The sequence below is a fragment of the Diadema setosum genome, chromosome 1 (assembly GCF_964275005.1).
Source record: "Diadema setosum chromosome 1, eeDiaSeto1, whole genome shotgun sequence".
In the NCBI taxonomy this organism is placed as follows: domain Eukaryota; kingdom Metazoa; phylum Echinodermata; class Echinoidea; order Diadematoida; family Diadematidae; genus Diadema; species Diadema setosum.
In genome coordinates this window covers 41,221,782-41,240,865 of record NC_092685.1, presented here as the reverse complement: position 1 = coordinate 41,240,865, position 19,084 = coordinate 41,221,782, and the positions used below count along the sequence as shown (strand labels likewise).

Here is a 19,084-nt window from a genome sequence, read left to right as displayed (position 1 = left end):
CGGATGGAAAAAAAAAAAGAACATGTATATGTTTACACGAAACAAGTATTCTTGCGCACAAATACAAAATGCACGGGGCTAATGGAAGTAAAGAAAGAAAAGAGTTGGTTATTTTGTGTACTTGACAATATACGATAAACAAGAAAAATGAAAGCATATAATAGTGTGATTATTGACTTTGTTATCAGTATGATCTTCATGCAGAAACCATGTAGTAGATACAATGGGACTTGAGTCTCTGTCTCAATATGAGGTCCAACGCAGCCCGTTTTGCACTCTTCCTATACAATGCCTGCCTGGTGTGTAACATGTCCCTTTAATTCTTTTCATCCCATGAGCTAAGACCTCGAGATGTACAATTTTCAAAGTCGTATCTTTGTGCTTTGCTGGCAAAAGTACTAATTTTTATTTTCTAGGTATTTGGTTCGCCGTGTGTGGGCCAGTGTACAGTTAATGTTTACCTCAAGTAGAAGTTAGAGTCATTGACAAAAAATAATGGAAAAAAAAAAGCAAAAAAAAAATGTTGAGTTTTAAATGTGATGTGTGTTCCTTCAAAAGCACAAAATTGATTGTAATTGTGATCCTACGGCCAAGTCCAGTGTATTATTTCTCTGTGTTCATGCTTAAATTATTTGCAATGTGTACAATATTTTTCCTTTTTTTTTAAAATGACGAAGACACCACCTTTTCCTTCCGATGTGTATACCATATCACTGATGAGAAGTTCCTTGTCGAAATACCCCTCTACACCCCAAAGTTCGCCAGACATCATATGGAAAATAAAAATTATATATAGTACTGTCAACTTCAGGCTTAATAGGCAAATACTTTGGTACGTGATACCAAGCATTAATTTGATTTGCAGCGGAAATATGGGGATCCTTTGTGATGTCATTCATAAGGTACTAACAACAGCAATGAAGATTGCATTCTTATATACTCTCTGTTCGGGCCCTTTTGTTGGTATTCATTGTCTTTTTCTTTATTCTTATCATTATTATTAATATTTTAACCAGATGTGGTTAGAAAATTACAATTTAAATGGGTCATACGTGTCTTTGGTTATCTCCTTTCATTGATATCACAACAAGTTCATGTATGTGAAGAAAAAGTATGCAACTTCTGGGCCTATTAAAGAATGCTTGTCAGTCTTGATAAAATCTCTGTGGTATTTCAACTGAAAGACCCCACCTTTTCAAATGCAAAGTTCCATCAACTTTCACTTCCCATAAAGAGGAGTGAAAGTAACTTCTAACACTCGTTTTTTTTAATGTTTACTTTTTTGTACAGTGCGTGCTGCATGATATTTTTAGTTGTCGTTGTTTTCACTCGTTGATTTTATAATAAATGTACAGAGCATTGAAAAAACAAAATATTGTGTTTATAATTATCCATACAAAATGTGTTGATAGTAATGCTTCTTTTTGTTGCATGTTATACAAGAAAAAAAAAAACTGTGTGTTTTTGCTTCTTCAATTTTTGTCTCTGCATTGTCTTTTTCCTGATCTTGTACAAGGTATATCCGTGTAAATAATGAGTTTGTATACATGCACACGAGATGGTTGAAATAAAATTGTGAGTATGAAATCAAGCTCTGTCGATTTCAAAGCATACCTTTGTTTGTCTCCCATTATGTCGCCCTTCTGTCAAAAAACCGTGGGACAGTGAGAATGTCCCCAGTCAATATCCAAGTATATGGCCCGAATTCACAAAGGTGGTACAATTGAATCACGGACAATTTGTACGGAGCGCCAAGTGTCGCATGGCCTATTTCATTACAAAATCAGTCATTTCGTTACAAAATGATCATTTCGTCGACGAAATGGCTGACTTTGTAATGAAATAGGCCATGCAACACTTTGCGCTCCATACAGATTGTCCATGGTTTAATCTATAGTTTCATTTGTCCATGGTTTAATCCATGGTTTCAATTGTACCACCTTCGTGAATTCGGGCATATGTGTCTGGTTATACTTGCCTGGCTACAAGGCTGCTAAGTACAGATGGAGACCCTGTTGTAACGAGGTCACTGGAACCAACTATTATACCTCATTACAACCAGTACCTCATTGTGAATGTACTAAAAAGAGCATGGCTAAATACAGTAATGGAAAATCAGGCCCGCCGAATTCACCTTGTTAAAAGTGGCACCTTGTTGTAAGCGAGCTTGTTTTAACATGGTTTACTTCCACATATGTTTTTACAATATCTCTTATGCTTTAGCTTCTTTCTGCACCAGTTAAAAGTTAGTCTGAAAACAAAAGAATAAGGTTCTACAAGCTCTGTCAGTGAAAATGCTATCAAAGTCATATTAATAGTAAAGAAGTTCTGAAATTCTAAAGACTTGCTCATTTTTCGCTTAACAGTTCTCAAACAGTTGATATGAATATGCAAATGAGTGAGCTGATGTCACTGCCTTACAATTTCCACTGATTGTGTTATTACAAAGAAAAAATCTTCTGCTATAAAAGTGTAATATATTTTCACTGACTGAATGACTTCAAAATAATGATCAGTTTTAAATAGCTATACAGTTCGACCTCGATTATCCGGCCATGTCGGGACCGGCACTCATCCGGATAAGCGAATTGGCTGGATATGGGAGACACAATGTTAATGTATATAGCTGCCGTCCAAGCTGCCGTCCCAGTGCACTAGCGGCTCATAGGCAGGTAGCGTACCCGGCAACGGTAGTGTAATCTATGCTAACCTGCGCAAAATTGTAGTCCCTTCTTCACAGAAATAAAGTATATCTTTATGTGAAAATCATACATGTTTTACCTCATTAGATATTGAGAAACCTATCATGCACATCTTATGAAGCTAGTGAAATAGATCCATGAAAGTCACTGTTTTTTCTCAATTTTTGGATGAAAAAAAAGTCCTTCACTGCGTGAACGCGTCCGGATAATAGAGATTTCCGGATAAAAGGAGGCCGGATAATCGAGGTCGAACTGTAGTAGTATTTGAAACTTGGGCATAATTGTGTTTGAATGCAAAAGTAGAAATTTAAACATTTCATATACAAACTATATGGCAAATTGTAAGGTGATGACATCATCAACTCACTATTTGCATCATATTGACTGTTCATGAACTATTTTGTGATAATTAGCAAAACTTTACAATATCACAACTTCCTATATTTTAGTCCTATTTTGATCAAATGTTCACTGTGGTGCTTGTAAAATTTCACTTTTTTTGTTGAAATGACTTTGAACTGATCTGTAATTCTCCTATAAGGAATACAATATGTTTACCAGGTGAAAAATGGAAAGTGTCTTTTTTTTCCCCTGAAACTAAATCTGGCATGCATAGTACGTGCATCAGCGTATTCTAAATCTACAGACATTAGCATTCCTGGTATTATATATTCCTGGTTGGACGCAGTGGCACCAGAACGTACCCAGGAGACAGTGCTAACCATATTGTAATCATCAAACCTCACAAGAGATTGATTTGCACAAGTCCTAATCTTTCTGGAGAGAAACAAATCACACTAAATAAACTCGGCGATCTTGCTGTAGCTATATCGTACAAATCAATGACATCTTGTGATTGGGGAAAAAAGAAGAAGAAATGACCAATGAAAAAGACGAAAGCGGCTTTGTAAATTTAAATGTAAAACAATATATTTCTGTACATCAACTTATTTGTGTTCTTTCTAACACAATTCACTATGAAGAAAAAAAAAATATGCCTAAGTACAAGTATCAAAAGTAACTTCAAAAGCATTTTGTTCTAGATGACTGTTCTACCTCCCTTGCATATACACATTTGCCTGTTAAATGTCTGTTAACATTGATATCCAACCTTGCAAGAAACGACTGCTTCTCTGATTGATAATGCCATGATTCAGATACGGAGAGCAGATGACAGAAATTATTTGACATTCAAGCATGCAAGTACGTAGTGGTTACTCCCTCGTGCACACCATATGGAAGATAGTAAAATTCAAAAAGTTTGCCACTTCTTTCTACATAAAGGAGCTGGCTCTTAACATGCCTTATGGCTTGCAAGAAAAAAAAAAGTTAACATTGGCTGCGTGCCTCAAATTTCTCGTTCAAACCCATTCTAAACACACTGCCAAGTGGCAACAACTTTGCACTAAACCAGCGAATTTACTAATCACACTTTAACATCCTACTAATCAGCTCCTGATTTTGGTCATCACCAGAATACAAATGAAAAGCTGATGCATTAGGCAGTGGCACAGGCTGTCACAAGGCAGCAGTGAGAATGCAATCCAGAGCATTTCCATAATTACGAACCTGTCGAGTCAACCACACCCAGACTTTAAGAGTGAACCACATATTGCGAACGGATAAAAACTATACTGTGTGAGAAGACCTGGACGGAATGGTGAATACGGCATCGTCAAAAGATGCGGACATCGCTGGTTTTCTACTCTCCATTAGTCTTGTTTGACATTGTTATTGTACAGAAGCTTTGTACAGTTTTCAATCATTAGGAATGGCAAGAAACACAAAAAAACAAATAGCACGTAATAATCCTCTATCAGGTTGGCTCGGAAAGTATTTTATCGCTAACTGGCCAGCTACAGACACAAACATTATAAAAGACTGACATAATTTATGCAGCAGTTATCGGGAAAGACTTCCTACAGAACAAGTTGCTTTGCTGCGCTTTTGATTTTTGGACATACACATGAAAAGGTTGGTGTACCCCTTAATCAAAATCTTGCAAAATGCCACAACATGGCATATGCTTTCCCTCCAGTTCAAACTCCAACTCATGTAAATACTGTATGAGCTGAAATTTTCGCGTACAGATATTTTCGCGAATTGCTACTTGGCGGACATTTTCGCGTGTTGTTAATTTCGCGGTTGCGAGGGTCTAACCGAACTTACTTATTTGCGCACTGTTATTTTCGCGTGTTGTTATTTTCGCGGTTCCAAGGCGATTCGCGAAATTCGCGAAAATAAAACCACTGCGAAAATTTCAGCTCGTACAGTACCAGATCTAATGGGCAATATTTATATGCCCCATCTGACAGAATCTTGTCCAATCAATGGCAATATTTTCCCTGTCTGATCAACAAGCAAATTTCTTACTGTCATGTTCCCTGACACTTAACATCTGATCAATTCTATTTTCAAACAAAACAAGGGAATGAAAATTCAATAGCGAAAGCAAAATCCGGTCTTCCCGACAAATGCCAAACCTCACAAAACATGGACGGTCCCTGATGGCCAGAAAGCGGCATATACGAAGGAGTGAAGAAAAAGATTGTCAGCCTACAATATGTACATGACATGTTTTTGTATATACACATATACAATCATCACAATGTTGTCCCAACTTCAGTATGAGAATCTCATCACAAATAGTAGAAAACTTTACCTCCTACCGGCCCTCCTTCTGTATAACTGGCGTGGACTTTTTTTGTTTTTCCTTTTTCTTCTTTTTTCCTGCTGGTTGATTCACCCTTCATGATCATTTCAAAGTGTAAAAGTAGAGTAAAAAAAAAAAATGCTTGTTTTTTTAGTTTTATTTTGTCAGCACCAAATTGGCCATGAATGTGACGATGGACCAATTCCTGCTTTCATCCTCCAAAGTTTACTTCCTCCTTGGCCGTTTGCTGCTCCTGACTCTTTCTCACTTAATCGCTTCCACATTCATGATAAACGAGCAAACAAAACAAAAACTGTTTAGTTTCTCTTTCTCCTCATTGAAGGAACAGAACGCAAGGAATGCGATAGTGAAATGTTTACCACAAGTCCACCACGGGGGAGCTCTCCTTTCTCTTCTCCTTCCTTGTCCCTATCTTCCTTGAAAATCTGCACCTCATCAATTCACTCAAACTTATATCCCTAAAAATGCTTGAGTTGTCAACATTGACTTTCTTTTTTTTTCCATTGTTTGTTCACACACATCAGAGAGAGGGACAGAGAGAGAAACAAATTTGATGTAGTGTTGCTCCTCTCGAGAAACAGTTTCTCCTAGAAGTCTCAATTTGCAGCATCTACCGTAAATGCAACTCTTGATGAACTCTTTCAAAGGACCTTGATGTTAAATTTATCTCTCGGTTACACCTCCTTTCTCATCTTGCCCCCACCCCAAGGCAGGGGAGTGGTACATCTTTGGTATAAAAGTCTCTGAAGGAAGTCCAAACATGATCAAGACCAGGACCTACACACATAGAGAGAGGTCCCCTGGTCTGGACTGGACTGGGCTTACGGTCAGACCAGCGGGGGCGGTTCCAGGTTCTGCTCCTCACTGATGTGCTTGGTGTTGCGGAGATGGTAGAAGAGGTCTCTGGGAGAGAAACACAGCACGTCACAGAGTAGACACTTCACCGGCTTCTCAAACTGGACGTTGGATCTGAAACAAAACACACAAAGATACAAAATAAAAACCATATCACGTACAGTGTAAACTCTGAAGAAGTCACTCCTCGGACTGTAAAATGTGCTCTAAGTTAAAGGATATTCCACTCAAATATAATACATATAGGAACTTGCTTCTTGGATATTCAACTAAAATGTTTATGCACAGGAGTGTGCTTAACCCTATTGTAACTACATTCTATTACACATACCCCACCTCCAGGACCACTATAAACTCATAAAAAGAAAATCATAAATGTGAGCTAAACCGATTGACCGGTTACACTGCCTGCAGAACCTGTAACATACACATACAAACAACAAGGAAAGTGCCCTGACATTGTGCAGAGCTCAATGTCAGTTTGCATTTGTGAAATAGGGAGACTCAGCCACTCGCCCCAATGGTTGTCTCTTAAATGCTGAGTATTGTATAGCTTCAATAGCTCCCTCTCTCATCACCATAATTTGGCGGCAAACATTATTCCAGAATGGATCCAGAAAATTTTGCCACGTCATTGATCACGAGTTGTGTGTTGATTTTTTTATGGGTGATGTGTTTGGTATCAAGTAATTAGCATGATCACTGGCGATGCTATCAAGCACTTGTAGCAAGAGTTTGCACACTTGTGGCAAGAGTTTGCACACTTGTGGCAAGAGTTTGCGCAATGTAATAGCAAGGGATGGCTAGCCATTTGTCAAGAATATCTGCCATGTGTTGGTCATTACTGGATGCATAATCAAATGAACTGATTTTGGGCAAACATTTGTCCATCACTCTATAAAACATATAATGCAGGTCTTTTTGTGCAACAGTATAAGTAGTGTATATGCAACAACTATGGAATCGAGTCTGAAGCCACACAAGTTGAAGCCAAGTGGGCTACCTTCCATAGTAACATTGTGCACATTGACACACTCGGACCTGTGCATCATTTGTATACTGTTGAACTATCCTCCTCCCATGTCACTGTGCATGGACTCTCTCAAGATGCGAGAGTCTACCAACCTGCTTGCCCTGTCGTAGAGCTCGGCGAGATGCTCCTTCAGTCTGGTGATGTTGTCCTCCTCCTCATTCGTGTCCTCGTCGACCTCTAGGAAGACGCCGTTGTGGAACTGGTACAGCATGGGGAAGTCGGATTCCGTCAGCTCTTCCCGCTGCGTGGACATGATGGTACCCTCCTCCAGCTGGGTGTGGTTAGGAGGAGAGGCGCATGGAAGGGGTAAAGGGGGTATAAAGGGATGGACAAAGGGTGGAGATGGGCAGGTCAGTGGACAGATGGGTGACCCAACAGGTTGATTACGGTAGAGCAAGGGGTATGGTAATAGGAGAGTGTGTGGTGGAATGGAATTCGGGAGGGGGTGTGCAACAGGTGAAAATGGGTGCGTTTGGATTGGATTGTGGGTGGAGAAGGGGTGGGCGTGGTGGTTAAAGGGGGTAGGACAGGAGGTGAGCACGAGTTGGGCGGGAAAAAGGCAAGATGCATAAAAGGGGCATAAAGGAATGGATTTGAAGTTGTGAGGAGAAGGCAGGAAGGGGTATGGGGGTGGGGTGGAGAAGTTGGAGCAGACACCAAAGGAATGGCAAGAGGATGATCACAGGATAGTGCAAGGAAACAGTGGAGGAAGGAAGAAAAGGAAAGTGTTGGATAACAAGGGAAAAGGCAAATGGAATCAATTTTGATTTTGGTTGTTGTTGCTGTTGTTGTTTCCACTTTTGGGTTTTACAATTTAACTTGCTCCTGAAATGGAGGTGTTTATATAAAATTATGCTTCTAGTATCTCAAGAGCTGCAGAGGTGCAATGTAGCATATGGAGCTGCACACATGTTTCTGTAACACATATGAGTGCTAAATGATATCTTCAAGAAATCATCCCTCTAAAAAGAAATGAATAAGAAAGTGTCCAAACACAGCTTCTTCCTAAAAATGTTCCATAAATACACTGCAAATAATTTTGTTCCACTGTTGACTGGTGCATCACGTATCAATTGTAGCACATAGGCAGAGGTAACTCTGGTGGTCGTAATGCACAAGACTGGCTCCACCTAGTATCATGGTGAGATAAATCAGTATGAGTAGCATGTGGCTGATGAGTATCAATGATTCCATGCTATACTGTCACTGACACCTGGGACTACAATCGGATCCCTCTGTTATCTGGATGTTGATTGGCTTATATTTTTTTTTTAAATAATGTCTTCATGATTTCTCAGTGCCAAATCTCAGTCAAACAAACACACATTCAACCACTATTGTGCACATGGACATATTCCAGTCAATGCAGCAGACTGTAACGTAATTCCGCTGCAACGCTGTAGCTGAAAGACTAGTATGATGATTGTTTGATTTTAGACCTACAAGGAAATGAAAAAGACCCAACGAAATGGACATAAAACAATCAACAATTTGCTTTTGAAGCAGAGATTGTTGAGATTTGTAGTTAACTGCTAGTATTTGAGACTCATTTATCAGCAGTATTATCATACATTTGGACAGCTGCTAGGTATCAAGCCAAATTGGTAATAACATGTGTATATCCCTCGCATGTTAGTGATGTATTTGAGCATGTTTCTCTTATCTGGCCAAATCACTTATCCACACGCCTACCGGTCCCAATGTGGCTGGTTAATCAGGGTCACACTGTATGTATGATTAGCAATCTACTGATGTTGTGGATTCACATGCCCTTACAACATTCTGTTTACTGCCTGAAAACAAAACAAAAGGAAACAAGCAAACACAGTTGCTGCTCCAAAGAAAAGAAATGAAGGACTCCCAGCTTCTTTTTTTCTTTTTCACCCAAGGTCCCAAAGTTCTATGTATGGCTTCAGGGATCATGACTTTACTTTTATGGCTGCAATCATGCACACATTCACCACCCAGAACGTCACGTTTATCATTTCTCACCGTGAACCAGTCAGAAAACCATGACAGGAAATAAGATTTATAGGGAAATCAAGTGACATGAATCTTTTGAAATTTTTCTTGTTTGTGGAGTTTTAATAAATGAATGAGATGCAAAACAATGTGCAGAAATCATTTAGAGATTTCAAATTGAACGCAAAGCACTGCCTTGGCGCAAATTACCTGGTCCCATTCGTATGGTGCCCGGGCAGTGACGACTTTCGTCTGTGGTCTCTTTGTGGTGAATAACCTGCCGAAACAAGCAGATGGCAAATGGCGTTGAAGATAAGGATTCGATGGAGCACAAGATATACAGTGGACTCCCGTTATAACGAAATTCTGGTTACAACGAAGAAAAAATTCAGGCCGCAACATTATCCGCTTCATATTTTTTATTGTTTATTTGTTCAGCTAAGACAAAACTTTGAAATAACGAAAGAAAACTGCCGGTCCCGAGGACTTCGTTATAATGGGAGTCCACTGTACTTTGACATTGCTATATCTTAAGCATCACTGTGTACCAGTCTCTATCGATTTTCATGCACTTGTTTTGATGCGCCTGGTTTATTTCATTAATCTCCCTGCTACTGGTGGCCAGTGACTACATAACTGAAATGTGTTTCACCTTGTCTTTCAGACACATGCATTCAGAGGCAGAAATTCTAAAACCTATTGATCAGTAGCACACCTAAATCTCAATGAATGGGAATAACTGGGAGAAAATATTGCTAAAATAAGAATTTCCAACTACCATGCTTGAAAGGCACCCTTCTCTTCTATGATGACACAACTCCAACTGATGGCATAGAGATTTCTTTTTGTACAATGAATCTAAAAGAAATATTCCTATTATACATCTCTGCTATTTAAGGACAATAATCCCACAACTTATTAGTACTTTTAATAGGTAAACTCCATTTAAATTATCTAGTGATTTGCAACACTAGTTCAGGCCAATGCGAAATGAGTACATTTCTCTCTTTTTTTTTTCAAACTCTACATCCTTAATTTCATGGTAAACTTCACTTTGAACCTCCTCAACAATTCTTACTCTATCAATGCTGCCCTCGCCTGACTCTGAATCTTGAAGGTCGCATTGGCCCCCCACGTTGCTATGTAGTCCTTGGAGGCCAGGGCGAGGTCAATGGCGTAGCGCAGACCATTGATCTGGAGGGGGAAAACAGAGAACGAAAGAATGATGGTGATTTATCACTTGGTCTACTCCCACTTTGTCTAATAGCCATTTAGTCTCAACCCACATGGTCTAATCCCGTTTCGTCTACAACCCTTTAGTCTAATGACCATTTACTCAGATTGCCACTTAGCCTCATTACCAGTGGGTCTACTTCCAGATGGGCCATGCCCATTTCATCTTATACCCACGGTTTATTAGGCAAAATGGAAAAAAAAATCCAAGGACTTAAAATTGCAATAAGACCACCTGGTCATTAGACAAAAACATAATTAGCCAAACTGGGCATTAGACCAAGTGAGGATTAGACCAAACGGACATAAAACAAAATTGGCAGCAGACCAAATGAATTTAGCCATAGTGGTGTTAGACAAACTGGGAAATAGACCATCTGATACTAGACCAAGTGGCAATAAACAAAATGATAACAGTCTCTCCCTCAATAAGATGCTGACATCCCTGCCATCAAATTGAAGAAATATATTTTCTAATTTTTGGAGACAAAATATACTTATACTGAATATTGTAGAAAAATAATAGACAGTAGGTCTGGATCTCTGGGTTTAGTTTCCATGCACATTCTGTGATTCACATGATGTCATACCTTTGAGATGTCTTGGTTCTTGATCTTGGTATGGAAGACAATTTCGATGTCGTTGTCAGGCAGCATGGGCATCCCCGCCTCCGGATCCCATCCCAGGCCACAGAGGGCGCCAGTGAGGCGAGTCAACTTGCGGTCAGTCCTGGGAGGGGGGTTGGGAATCAAGATAATGTTTAACAGCCTGTTGGCTTTTACCTTGCTATGGTGATGTAAGTATCTGAATGCTGATTGCACACATTCACAATCTTATACCATGATCTGCCTGCTGGTATGTTTGCACACTAGCACTTGTAAGCTACCCAGCGTACTTAGTGGGATAGGAGAGTTGCTTGGGTTAATCAAGGATTAATGTCAATAAGAGAGAACAGGACTAGCATTTCTACGATGGCGCTCTATCCCTTGAAGCAGTGAATTCCTTTTCATTTTGAAAAACAAACCACCAAGCAAATAAAAACACACACACACAAAAAAAAACCCAAATAAAAACTTAGTAAACATCTTTAAAAAAAAAAACACACACAACACAATAACAAAATTTGAAGCACCATGGAGCATACCGGAGTTCTATGGTGGGGGCAAAGAGCATGCACACCAGGGCAGGGAGGTCCTGGATGTTGGGCATCAGGGTCGTGTTCCGGGCCTGGAAGACGCTACCCGAGGGGTTGAGACCGACATGGGCTGCAATCATCATCTTGTCGTACTGGTCCTCCGGCTCCATGCTCAGGGCCACCGAGTTGACGCTGTTGCGGTCCACGCGAGATGCTCTTTAAAAGTAACGCCAAATAATAAATGGAAGTGGCGATTGGGTTAGAAGAACCAGTATAGAGTATGGAAGTGATGATGTTACAGTCTTTTGTTATAGCTTGGGTTGGAACCAGTTACGTGCATAAACACTCTGGCCAGGTGAGGTTATTTAGAACTAGTTTCCATGGTGATGAATGGCTATAACATCACACTTTGGTACTTAACTTCAACATTTGATTTCAGGGCGAATAGGATACCTCTGCTAAACATTACCTTGTGACTATCACAGCCCATTAAAGCCCATTTTAACATATCATGATGATGTCATTGCAATCCCAATAACACAGCTATAACACGGGCTGGACTCAAACCAATGACCTCTTGATTGCTAGACAGGCATTAGTCCACTACAGTACTAAGCTTCCCTTATTAGCCAGTCATGGTTCTAATCCCTTACAGCAGCTGGTACTCCATATTTACCCAAGTGGTTACTCAAACTCATTGGTACAGTAGTCTCCACTTAATTGGGTAATGTCAGGCAGTGCAATTTTTACCCGATTAAGAGGAGAACCTGATTATGTGGTACCCAATTATGCAGAGACTACTGTACTTAGATGCCGTTCTTACGATACACTCACTTGAGTCTGCCAATCTTGGTCATGCTGGCAAAGTTGATCTCATATGGACTGAATGGTCCACGGAGGTAAACCTACGAAAGAAGTGCATGCAAAATATTACCGAGTTGTTGAAAGGGAATATGAGACTGTGCCCACTAGTTTGTACATGCTGTTGAACTGAAAAAGTTCACATTAGACGGCAAGTAAAATTCAAGAATGAGAGTTTAAAGGTGTGCATGTAGGCATATAGAAGTGCCAATCAGAAACGCTTGGATCAGAATCAGCTCCCAATGTGATCATTGTTTTTACAGCATTAATTTTGTCTTGTATTTTATTCCATTTCCACACTGTAATTACGAAACATGCAAATATTTTGATCATAGTTACAACAAATTTATGATGCCTTGCTTGTGTAATATGCCCCCAACACAACTTACCAGAAAGTGTTGTGCTGGAGCATATCCTTGCTTATCCAGCAATATCACTCACATATCTGGAAGGTTGTATACTAGATAACAACGGTTAGGCTATGTATCATGTGTACATGTGCATACATCTTCTTTTTTTTCATAACTATATACTGTATATGCCGAATATTTCGTGAGGTTTTTATTTTTGTGAATTTCGCGAGTCTGGTGCTACTAGTGAATTTAGAAACACGCCAAAATATTAACTCTGAACATTTATCTGTTCATTACTGTACTCCACAGTCGCGAATTTAACCACTCGGAAAATTGTCGGGAAGTCCCAATTCGTGAAGAGGTTGACTCGCTGAAAATATGGCGTATATAAAGTATTTAACATTTGAATTAAACTATTGAATTGGACTGAATAATGCTCTGCTATATTTGGCCACTCAAGAAGCAGTGAATGCTTGTAAGCAAGCAACCACCGGAACACTGTTTTTACACGTATATAAATTATGCAAGTAGAAAAGAAACTGTGGAAGAGCTTTTCTTGTACATCATTACAATTGTACCTTTCCCGTCCTCCTCCTCCTATTGTCACCTTCTCCTCCTCCGCTACCCAGTCTTGTGCTCGACCACGCCTCCTGGTCTCCTGAGGCCCAGGTCGGCCCCGCAGTGAGCCCCCGGGTCCGCTTCTCCGTCTGGTGCATCTCCCGCTTCATGTGGTTGACCTTCGACTGGTACGGCTCTGCCGCCGCCTCTGCGATGTCCTCCTGGATCAACAGCTCCTGGATGTGGACCTCTGGCTCCACGCTGGTGTCGTAGAGGTCCACACGGACCACGCCCTCTACCACTGAGTAGATCTAGAGGGAGAGAGAAGGTGATAGGAAGAGAGAAAGATAAGGGAGATAGAGAGATACAGATGTAAAGGGTGGTGATTTGTCTCAATCGGTAAGCGCATCTGCCTCCCAATCCAAAAGACTCAGTTTGATTCCAGAGTCTAGCAGAGCAATGTTGGGTGCAATCATACCATCCCCTCTACTCAGAGGCAAAAACACCCTGTTCCTCGGATAGGACATTAAATGGAGGTCCTGTCATATAAGAGATCCCACTTCATTCATTCATCATACTGATCAGGGTGCTAACCTGGTATAGTGGCCCACCTACCTACCCACACAAGATCATCTTCATGATAAGATGCAGATATAGCCCTTGGAAGATTTAGAAAAGAAGAAGAAGTGGAAGAATAAAGGTATGAGTGAAGTGGAGAAGAAAGGAATAGAGTTTTGGAAAGAAGGAGTTATGGATGGAGAGATGGAGAGAGAGGGGGAGTGGTGCTGAGGGATAGTGGGAGAGTGACAGTATGAGTGAGAAGTGCATTACAATTTATTGTCAAACATCTTTTGAAGCAGAATGTCAAGGACATAATAGAAGCCTTTGTTTTGATTACCTCCCTGTGTTTAATCCCTTCAAAATAACTCCAGGGATAATCAGGCTAACAGCATGATAGAATCGAGTGTAAGGATTATTTCGAGTTCATCTTTGTGGTAATACACAAATAGCTCCAAAGTGACATGAACTGTCTTGCTGAAGGAAGACACACTATCATCGAAAGTCCTTGTTTGACAAGCTTACTACAAAAAAAGAAAGAGAGGAGAGAGCAGTAGGAAAAATGGGCAACACAGGCATATTCCATGCTCCTGGGGGAAGTTTCACAAAGAATTGAAGTCAATCTTAAAAGTTAAGATCAATTTAAGCTAATGACATATCACTGGTTTCCCTGTTTCCCTGTTTGGTTTTATTCAATGTTTTCAGAATCAACTTCACATTGTTATCAAAATTTACTGACAAATTCCATTATCACTTATCATATTTTGCATATGAATGGCTTTCACCAGAAAGCTACACTACCATTAAAGAAACACACTGCGTACCATTATTTTAAGTTTGATCATAAATTGTAAGACCACTTCAAAATTCTTTGTGAAACTTCCCACAGGTTTCCTCCATTCTGGTATGTCGAGGAAAGTTCATTTACCTTTGCCATGACCTGCTTGTTGAGAATCAGCTCCTCCAGGCGCTGCTTCGCCTTTGGCAGCCACTGGTTGTGGGGCAGCTTGTAGAAAGGCTTGATGTTGGCCAGCACGCACTCAAACGCCTTCAGGAGTGGAGGGGGAGAGGGGGAAGTTTGGGAGAATTGGGAAGGTCAAGACAGTCAGTAGTGACAGATACTCTTGATATACAATCATTTTGCAAATGCCTATATAAATACTGATCACACAACTGTGTATGTTCTTAGAAAATAAACCTGCATTCATGATTTCCTGCATATAAAGACCTCTTGTCTGTAAAGACCACTATCTTATGAGTTTCTTCAGAGTGGTCCATGGATGGATGGATGAACAGGTGCATGATGACTACTTGTCCACTTAAGGTCAGTGATGTCCCCTGCTCGTCCTTTCTAGATTGGGGCAATTATGTGTAAGTGTGTAAAAACTGCACACTGATGTGAAACTTCATTCCAAATCAGACTATGACTGTGTCACTGTAATTCAAAAGTTTGGATGCCAGTGTCTCAATTGGTTTGTCAGGATAAAAAAGAAAAAGTCTCACACTGACTTACTCACATGAGCAATGATATTATGATGATTTAACTATCATAGTCATCATAATCACACATTATCATATTCTACTCTATGTTTATCATGATACAAAATAATACAGTGCATTCCTATGTTAGAAAACTACATATCAAATGAAGGCACACGTACATAAACCACACACACAAGCTCACTTACTCCTAAATATACAGTACATATCATAATGTCACTAAATGCATTCCATGCTCCACAGGGTGAAATCTTTTAGATTAGTCTTGAAGGTGGAACCCTCCTCCAGCCCTTGCCTTTCTACTGTCCCCTAACAAATAATGGACTGGCCCATCCCTATTGCATAGTATCATAATACCCCCTCACCTGAAAGGGATGCTCCATTAGCTTCCTGGGGATGTACTTGAGGTGCTTGTCCGGGACGAGTGCCCTGTTGCCGTAGTCTACAAAGAACACCTCTACCTGAGATTCCTATATATAACAAAACAAGAACTTAAATGACTTACAGTGAACACAGTGAAATAAAATCATCATATCAGTGCATACTCAGCCAATGTATTTTCTTTGCTGTTATCCATCAACATCACTGGAAGGCATGTTGCATGAAGACTGGAGGGAAAATAGCTTCAAATCTTGCCACTGAAGTATTGTAAATAACCCTTTCAATACTTTGAGTGCCGACGGGTACAGAAAAGCCATGGTGCTGTACACACTGTCCAGACTCCATGGCACAAAAAGGGTTAACTACAGGGCTAATACTGTAAAAGCAGAAATTAGCAGAAAAGCATACCACTTTTTATGAAATCAGCTTGCATTAAAGATTATATTGGTTTCAAGACTTCATAAGAAAAAACAAAGCAAAACAAAAACAGCAGGAACTGACACAACATCTATGCAAAAAGACCTATATTACAAATCATACCAAAGAAGCATCAAGATGAGACTGATTATATATTAAGCTTTCAAACCAACTTGAATGAATGAGGAAGTTGGAGCAAGACTTACGTGCATCGAGGGTCGTTTGGTGTTGATGAAGCGGAGGATGCGAGCCCGGTACAGGAGGGTGTCGTAGCCGTCGTAGTAGGGGGCCAAGACAACGTCTCCCTCTCGCACCTCACTGGGCTTGATGGACTATCATTCAAGGAGGGGAAAGGGGGGGGGGGGGAAGGAACTGAATCATGGCATGTTATCCATATTTCGACCACTATAAGTGGCTGTAACAGCATTCATACAACAGCCAACACACTCTCTAACTTCACTATGTGTAACAGACTGCGGGGAATGGGAAGAAACAAATTCATGCCATGAAATCTAATCTCCTGACTGGTAAAAGTGTATTCTATAATTGCTCCTACTTCTCTCACTTTGCGAGTTTACCAGAAATTGTGGGGGAAATTTATGTCATGGAGTCCAGTTTTTGCCAAGAACAAAGAAAAACCCATAACTGTCCTTCTGCAGCTCACCTACTATCTATCTCTCACACTGGGCTGAAGGTTGATGGACTGTTTTGGGAGCAAAAACTTTACTAGTGGCATAGAAGTTCTCTACTTGATCCGTTAAACTTTCACCCTGGTCTCCGTTCATCCATATTCAAACCTGACCTATATCTTCCAGAGATCCATTTGCAGTGTAAAGTTGGCGATCTTATCCAATAGCTGTAAAAAGCTATTTGTCTTTGAGGCAAGTTCAACTGACCTTACAACCTTTGACCTTAGTCCCATACTACCTCCCAAAGCATAAACTGAACAATATTTGCCGAGAACCATGCCCAGTATATTGAACATTAGAAATGTAAAAATGCAGCAGTGGTGGCAGTGTAATTCTGCAGAATCTGCAAAGCAAAATTGTCATACCTATGTATAAAATGACAATATCAGCAGGGATGCCAGTAAGAATGAAAGTCAGGGTCTGAAGTACATCTACACCTGTACATGAAGATACTTTGTACACGAAAGGGCCTGAACTTTAATACTATCAGGGCCCAAATTCAGGCTTTTGCTCAAAACTGGCATTCCTGTTTTAAGTGTTGTCATCAACCTCATCATTATCTTTGCTGTCACCCTAATCATTTACCTCTACTTCCCTGATTCCGACATCATTGGCGCCCTCCATGATTTCTCTCAGCGTGTCCTGCAATTCCCTGGAGAAGTGGCGGGCCCAAAATCGGTTGCCATCGATGATCTGACGTGCAGAAATGGTAAATGAATTAGCTCAACACAAACTGTCTTAGTCGGTCTTCGTAGTATATCTTTTACAACAATTTCATACAGTGAAGGCCTTTTGTGGCACTCGCACATGGGAATTCAAATTTGTACATCCAGAGGATATAATTCCAGACTTGTGACCGCCTCATTTCAGAGTTGGGTCTAAATTTTTGTCATGCTATCATGACGTCAATCTTCACAACTTACAGTTCAAACTTTGTGAGCATTAGGAACAAGGGTTCTCACTAGTAGTTACTACTTACATATTGTAATACTAGCTACAGAAAGGAAAATGTAAGTACATGTATATACAGTACATAAGCCATATCTATATGTATGCAAATGTCAATATATATACCTCAGTTGGAACAATACAAATCCAGTCATCCATCAAACCTGGCAGTGGAACTTGCTGTGGCTGACTGGAGTCCATGCTCACAGATTTCCTGTTAGATTAAGAAAGACAGAAAAAGAGAAAGGAAGATGACACAAATTGAGCAACACAGAACACAATTAGTGCAGCCGTGATTTAAAATACCAACAACACAGATAAGCGGCATTGCATTTGTAACATTTAAAGGGGATGGCTAGTAACTGATAAGTGGGAATCAGTGGGAATGCTGGAGGATGATTGTTCCAATCCTTGTGGGATTCATTTAAGAGTACATTATATATCTATTGTTGTGTGAAAATTATTTGCTTCAGAATGATCTCATATTCAAGTAATGGGCAGTTTAATGTTTCCAGGTTAGCCTGCCTGGTCAGTGACAGGGCATTAATCTGCACATTACTTGAATATGAGACCATTCTGAAGCAAATAATTTTCACACAACAGTAGATATATAATGTACTCTTAAATGAATCCCACAAGGATTGGAACAATCATCCCTCAGCATTCCCACTGATTCCCACTGATCAGTTACAAGCCATCCCCTTTAAAACAGGGACTGGATGAAAACAAAAAACTTATTTACCATGAATTAAACTGAATGCAACATTACTTTTTGCAAATAACTATGTAGAAATACACACTGTGATTTTTGTAGCTTTCATCCCAGTTCAATTTTACCCAAAAACAGTTACACAAACACTATGTAGAAATAGACATGAACATCCTACGATACTTTTTGTGCCCTTTGCAACAAAATGGAAATCCTGAGAGCTTTCTTGGCTGTTGCCATGGTATCTGGTGAGTCTCCAGACCGTGTTACCCAGCAAATGACCAACCTGGAGGTCCTTAGCCTCTGGTCACTTCGGTCTGAATCAGCGGTCTCCTGGGAGGTACTGTGATCAATCTCATAGACGTCTAGCTCTAGCTTCATCTTTAGATGTCTGTCAACAGCAACCACATGGTCAATGAATAAATTAATAAACAAATACAAATATGCAGTACCATGGACAAATAAAACCTACACAAACATCTGAAAGACCAAGAAAAAAATTAACATGGAAAAAAG

At 40.1% G+C, this 19,084-nt stretch overlaps 1 protein-coding gene across 1 annotated transcript in view; it reads right to left on the bottom strand.

The window, feature by feature from the left end:
* Positions 1-3,606: 3,606 nt before the first annotated feature.
* Positions 3,607-19,084, bottom strand: part of LOC140236138 (ATP-dependent RNA helicase TDRD9-like) — a 42,194-nt gene continuing 26,716 nt past the window's right edge. Inside the window, exons 22-35 of the mRNA XM_072316112.1 lie at positions 18,855-18,959; positions 17,986-18,073; positions 17,497-17,604; positions 16,429-16,554; positions 15,790-15,894; positions 14,853-14,972; positions 13,387-13,677; positions 12,429-12,499; positions 11,604-11,810; positions 11,050-11,188; positions 10,305-10,420; positions 9,437-9,503; positions 7,357-7,535; positions 3,607-6,345 (exon numbers count right to left, since the gene is read on the bottom strand). Coding sequence (XP_072172213.1) covers positions 6,204-6,345; positions 7,357-7,535; positions 9,437-9,503; positions 10,305-10,420; positions 11,050-11,188; positions 11,604-11,810; positions 12,429-12,499; positions 13,387-13,677; positions 14,853-14,972; positions 15,790-15,894; positions 16,429-16,554; positions 17,497-17,604; positions 17,986-18,073; positions 18,855-18,959 — 1,864 coding nt within the window. The 3' untranslated portion in view covers positions 3,607-6,203. The remainder of the gene's footprint in view (positions 6,346-7,356; positions 7,536-9,436; positions 9,504-10,304; positions 10,421-11,049; positions 11,189-11,603; positions 11,811-12,428; positions 12,500-13,386; positions 13,678-14,852; positions 14,973-15,789; positions 15,895-16,428; positions 16,555-17,496; positions 17,605-17,985; positions 18,074-18,854; positions 18,960-19,084) is intronic.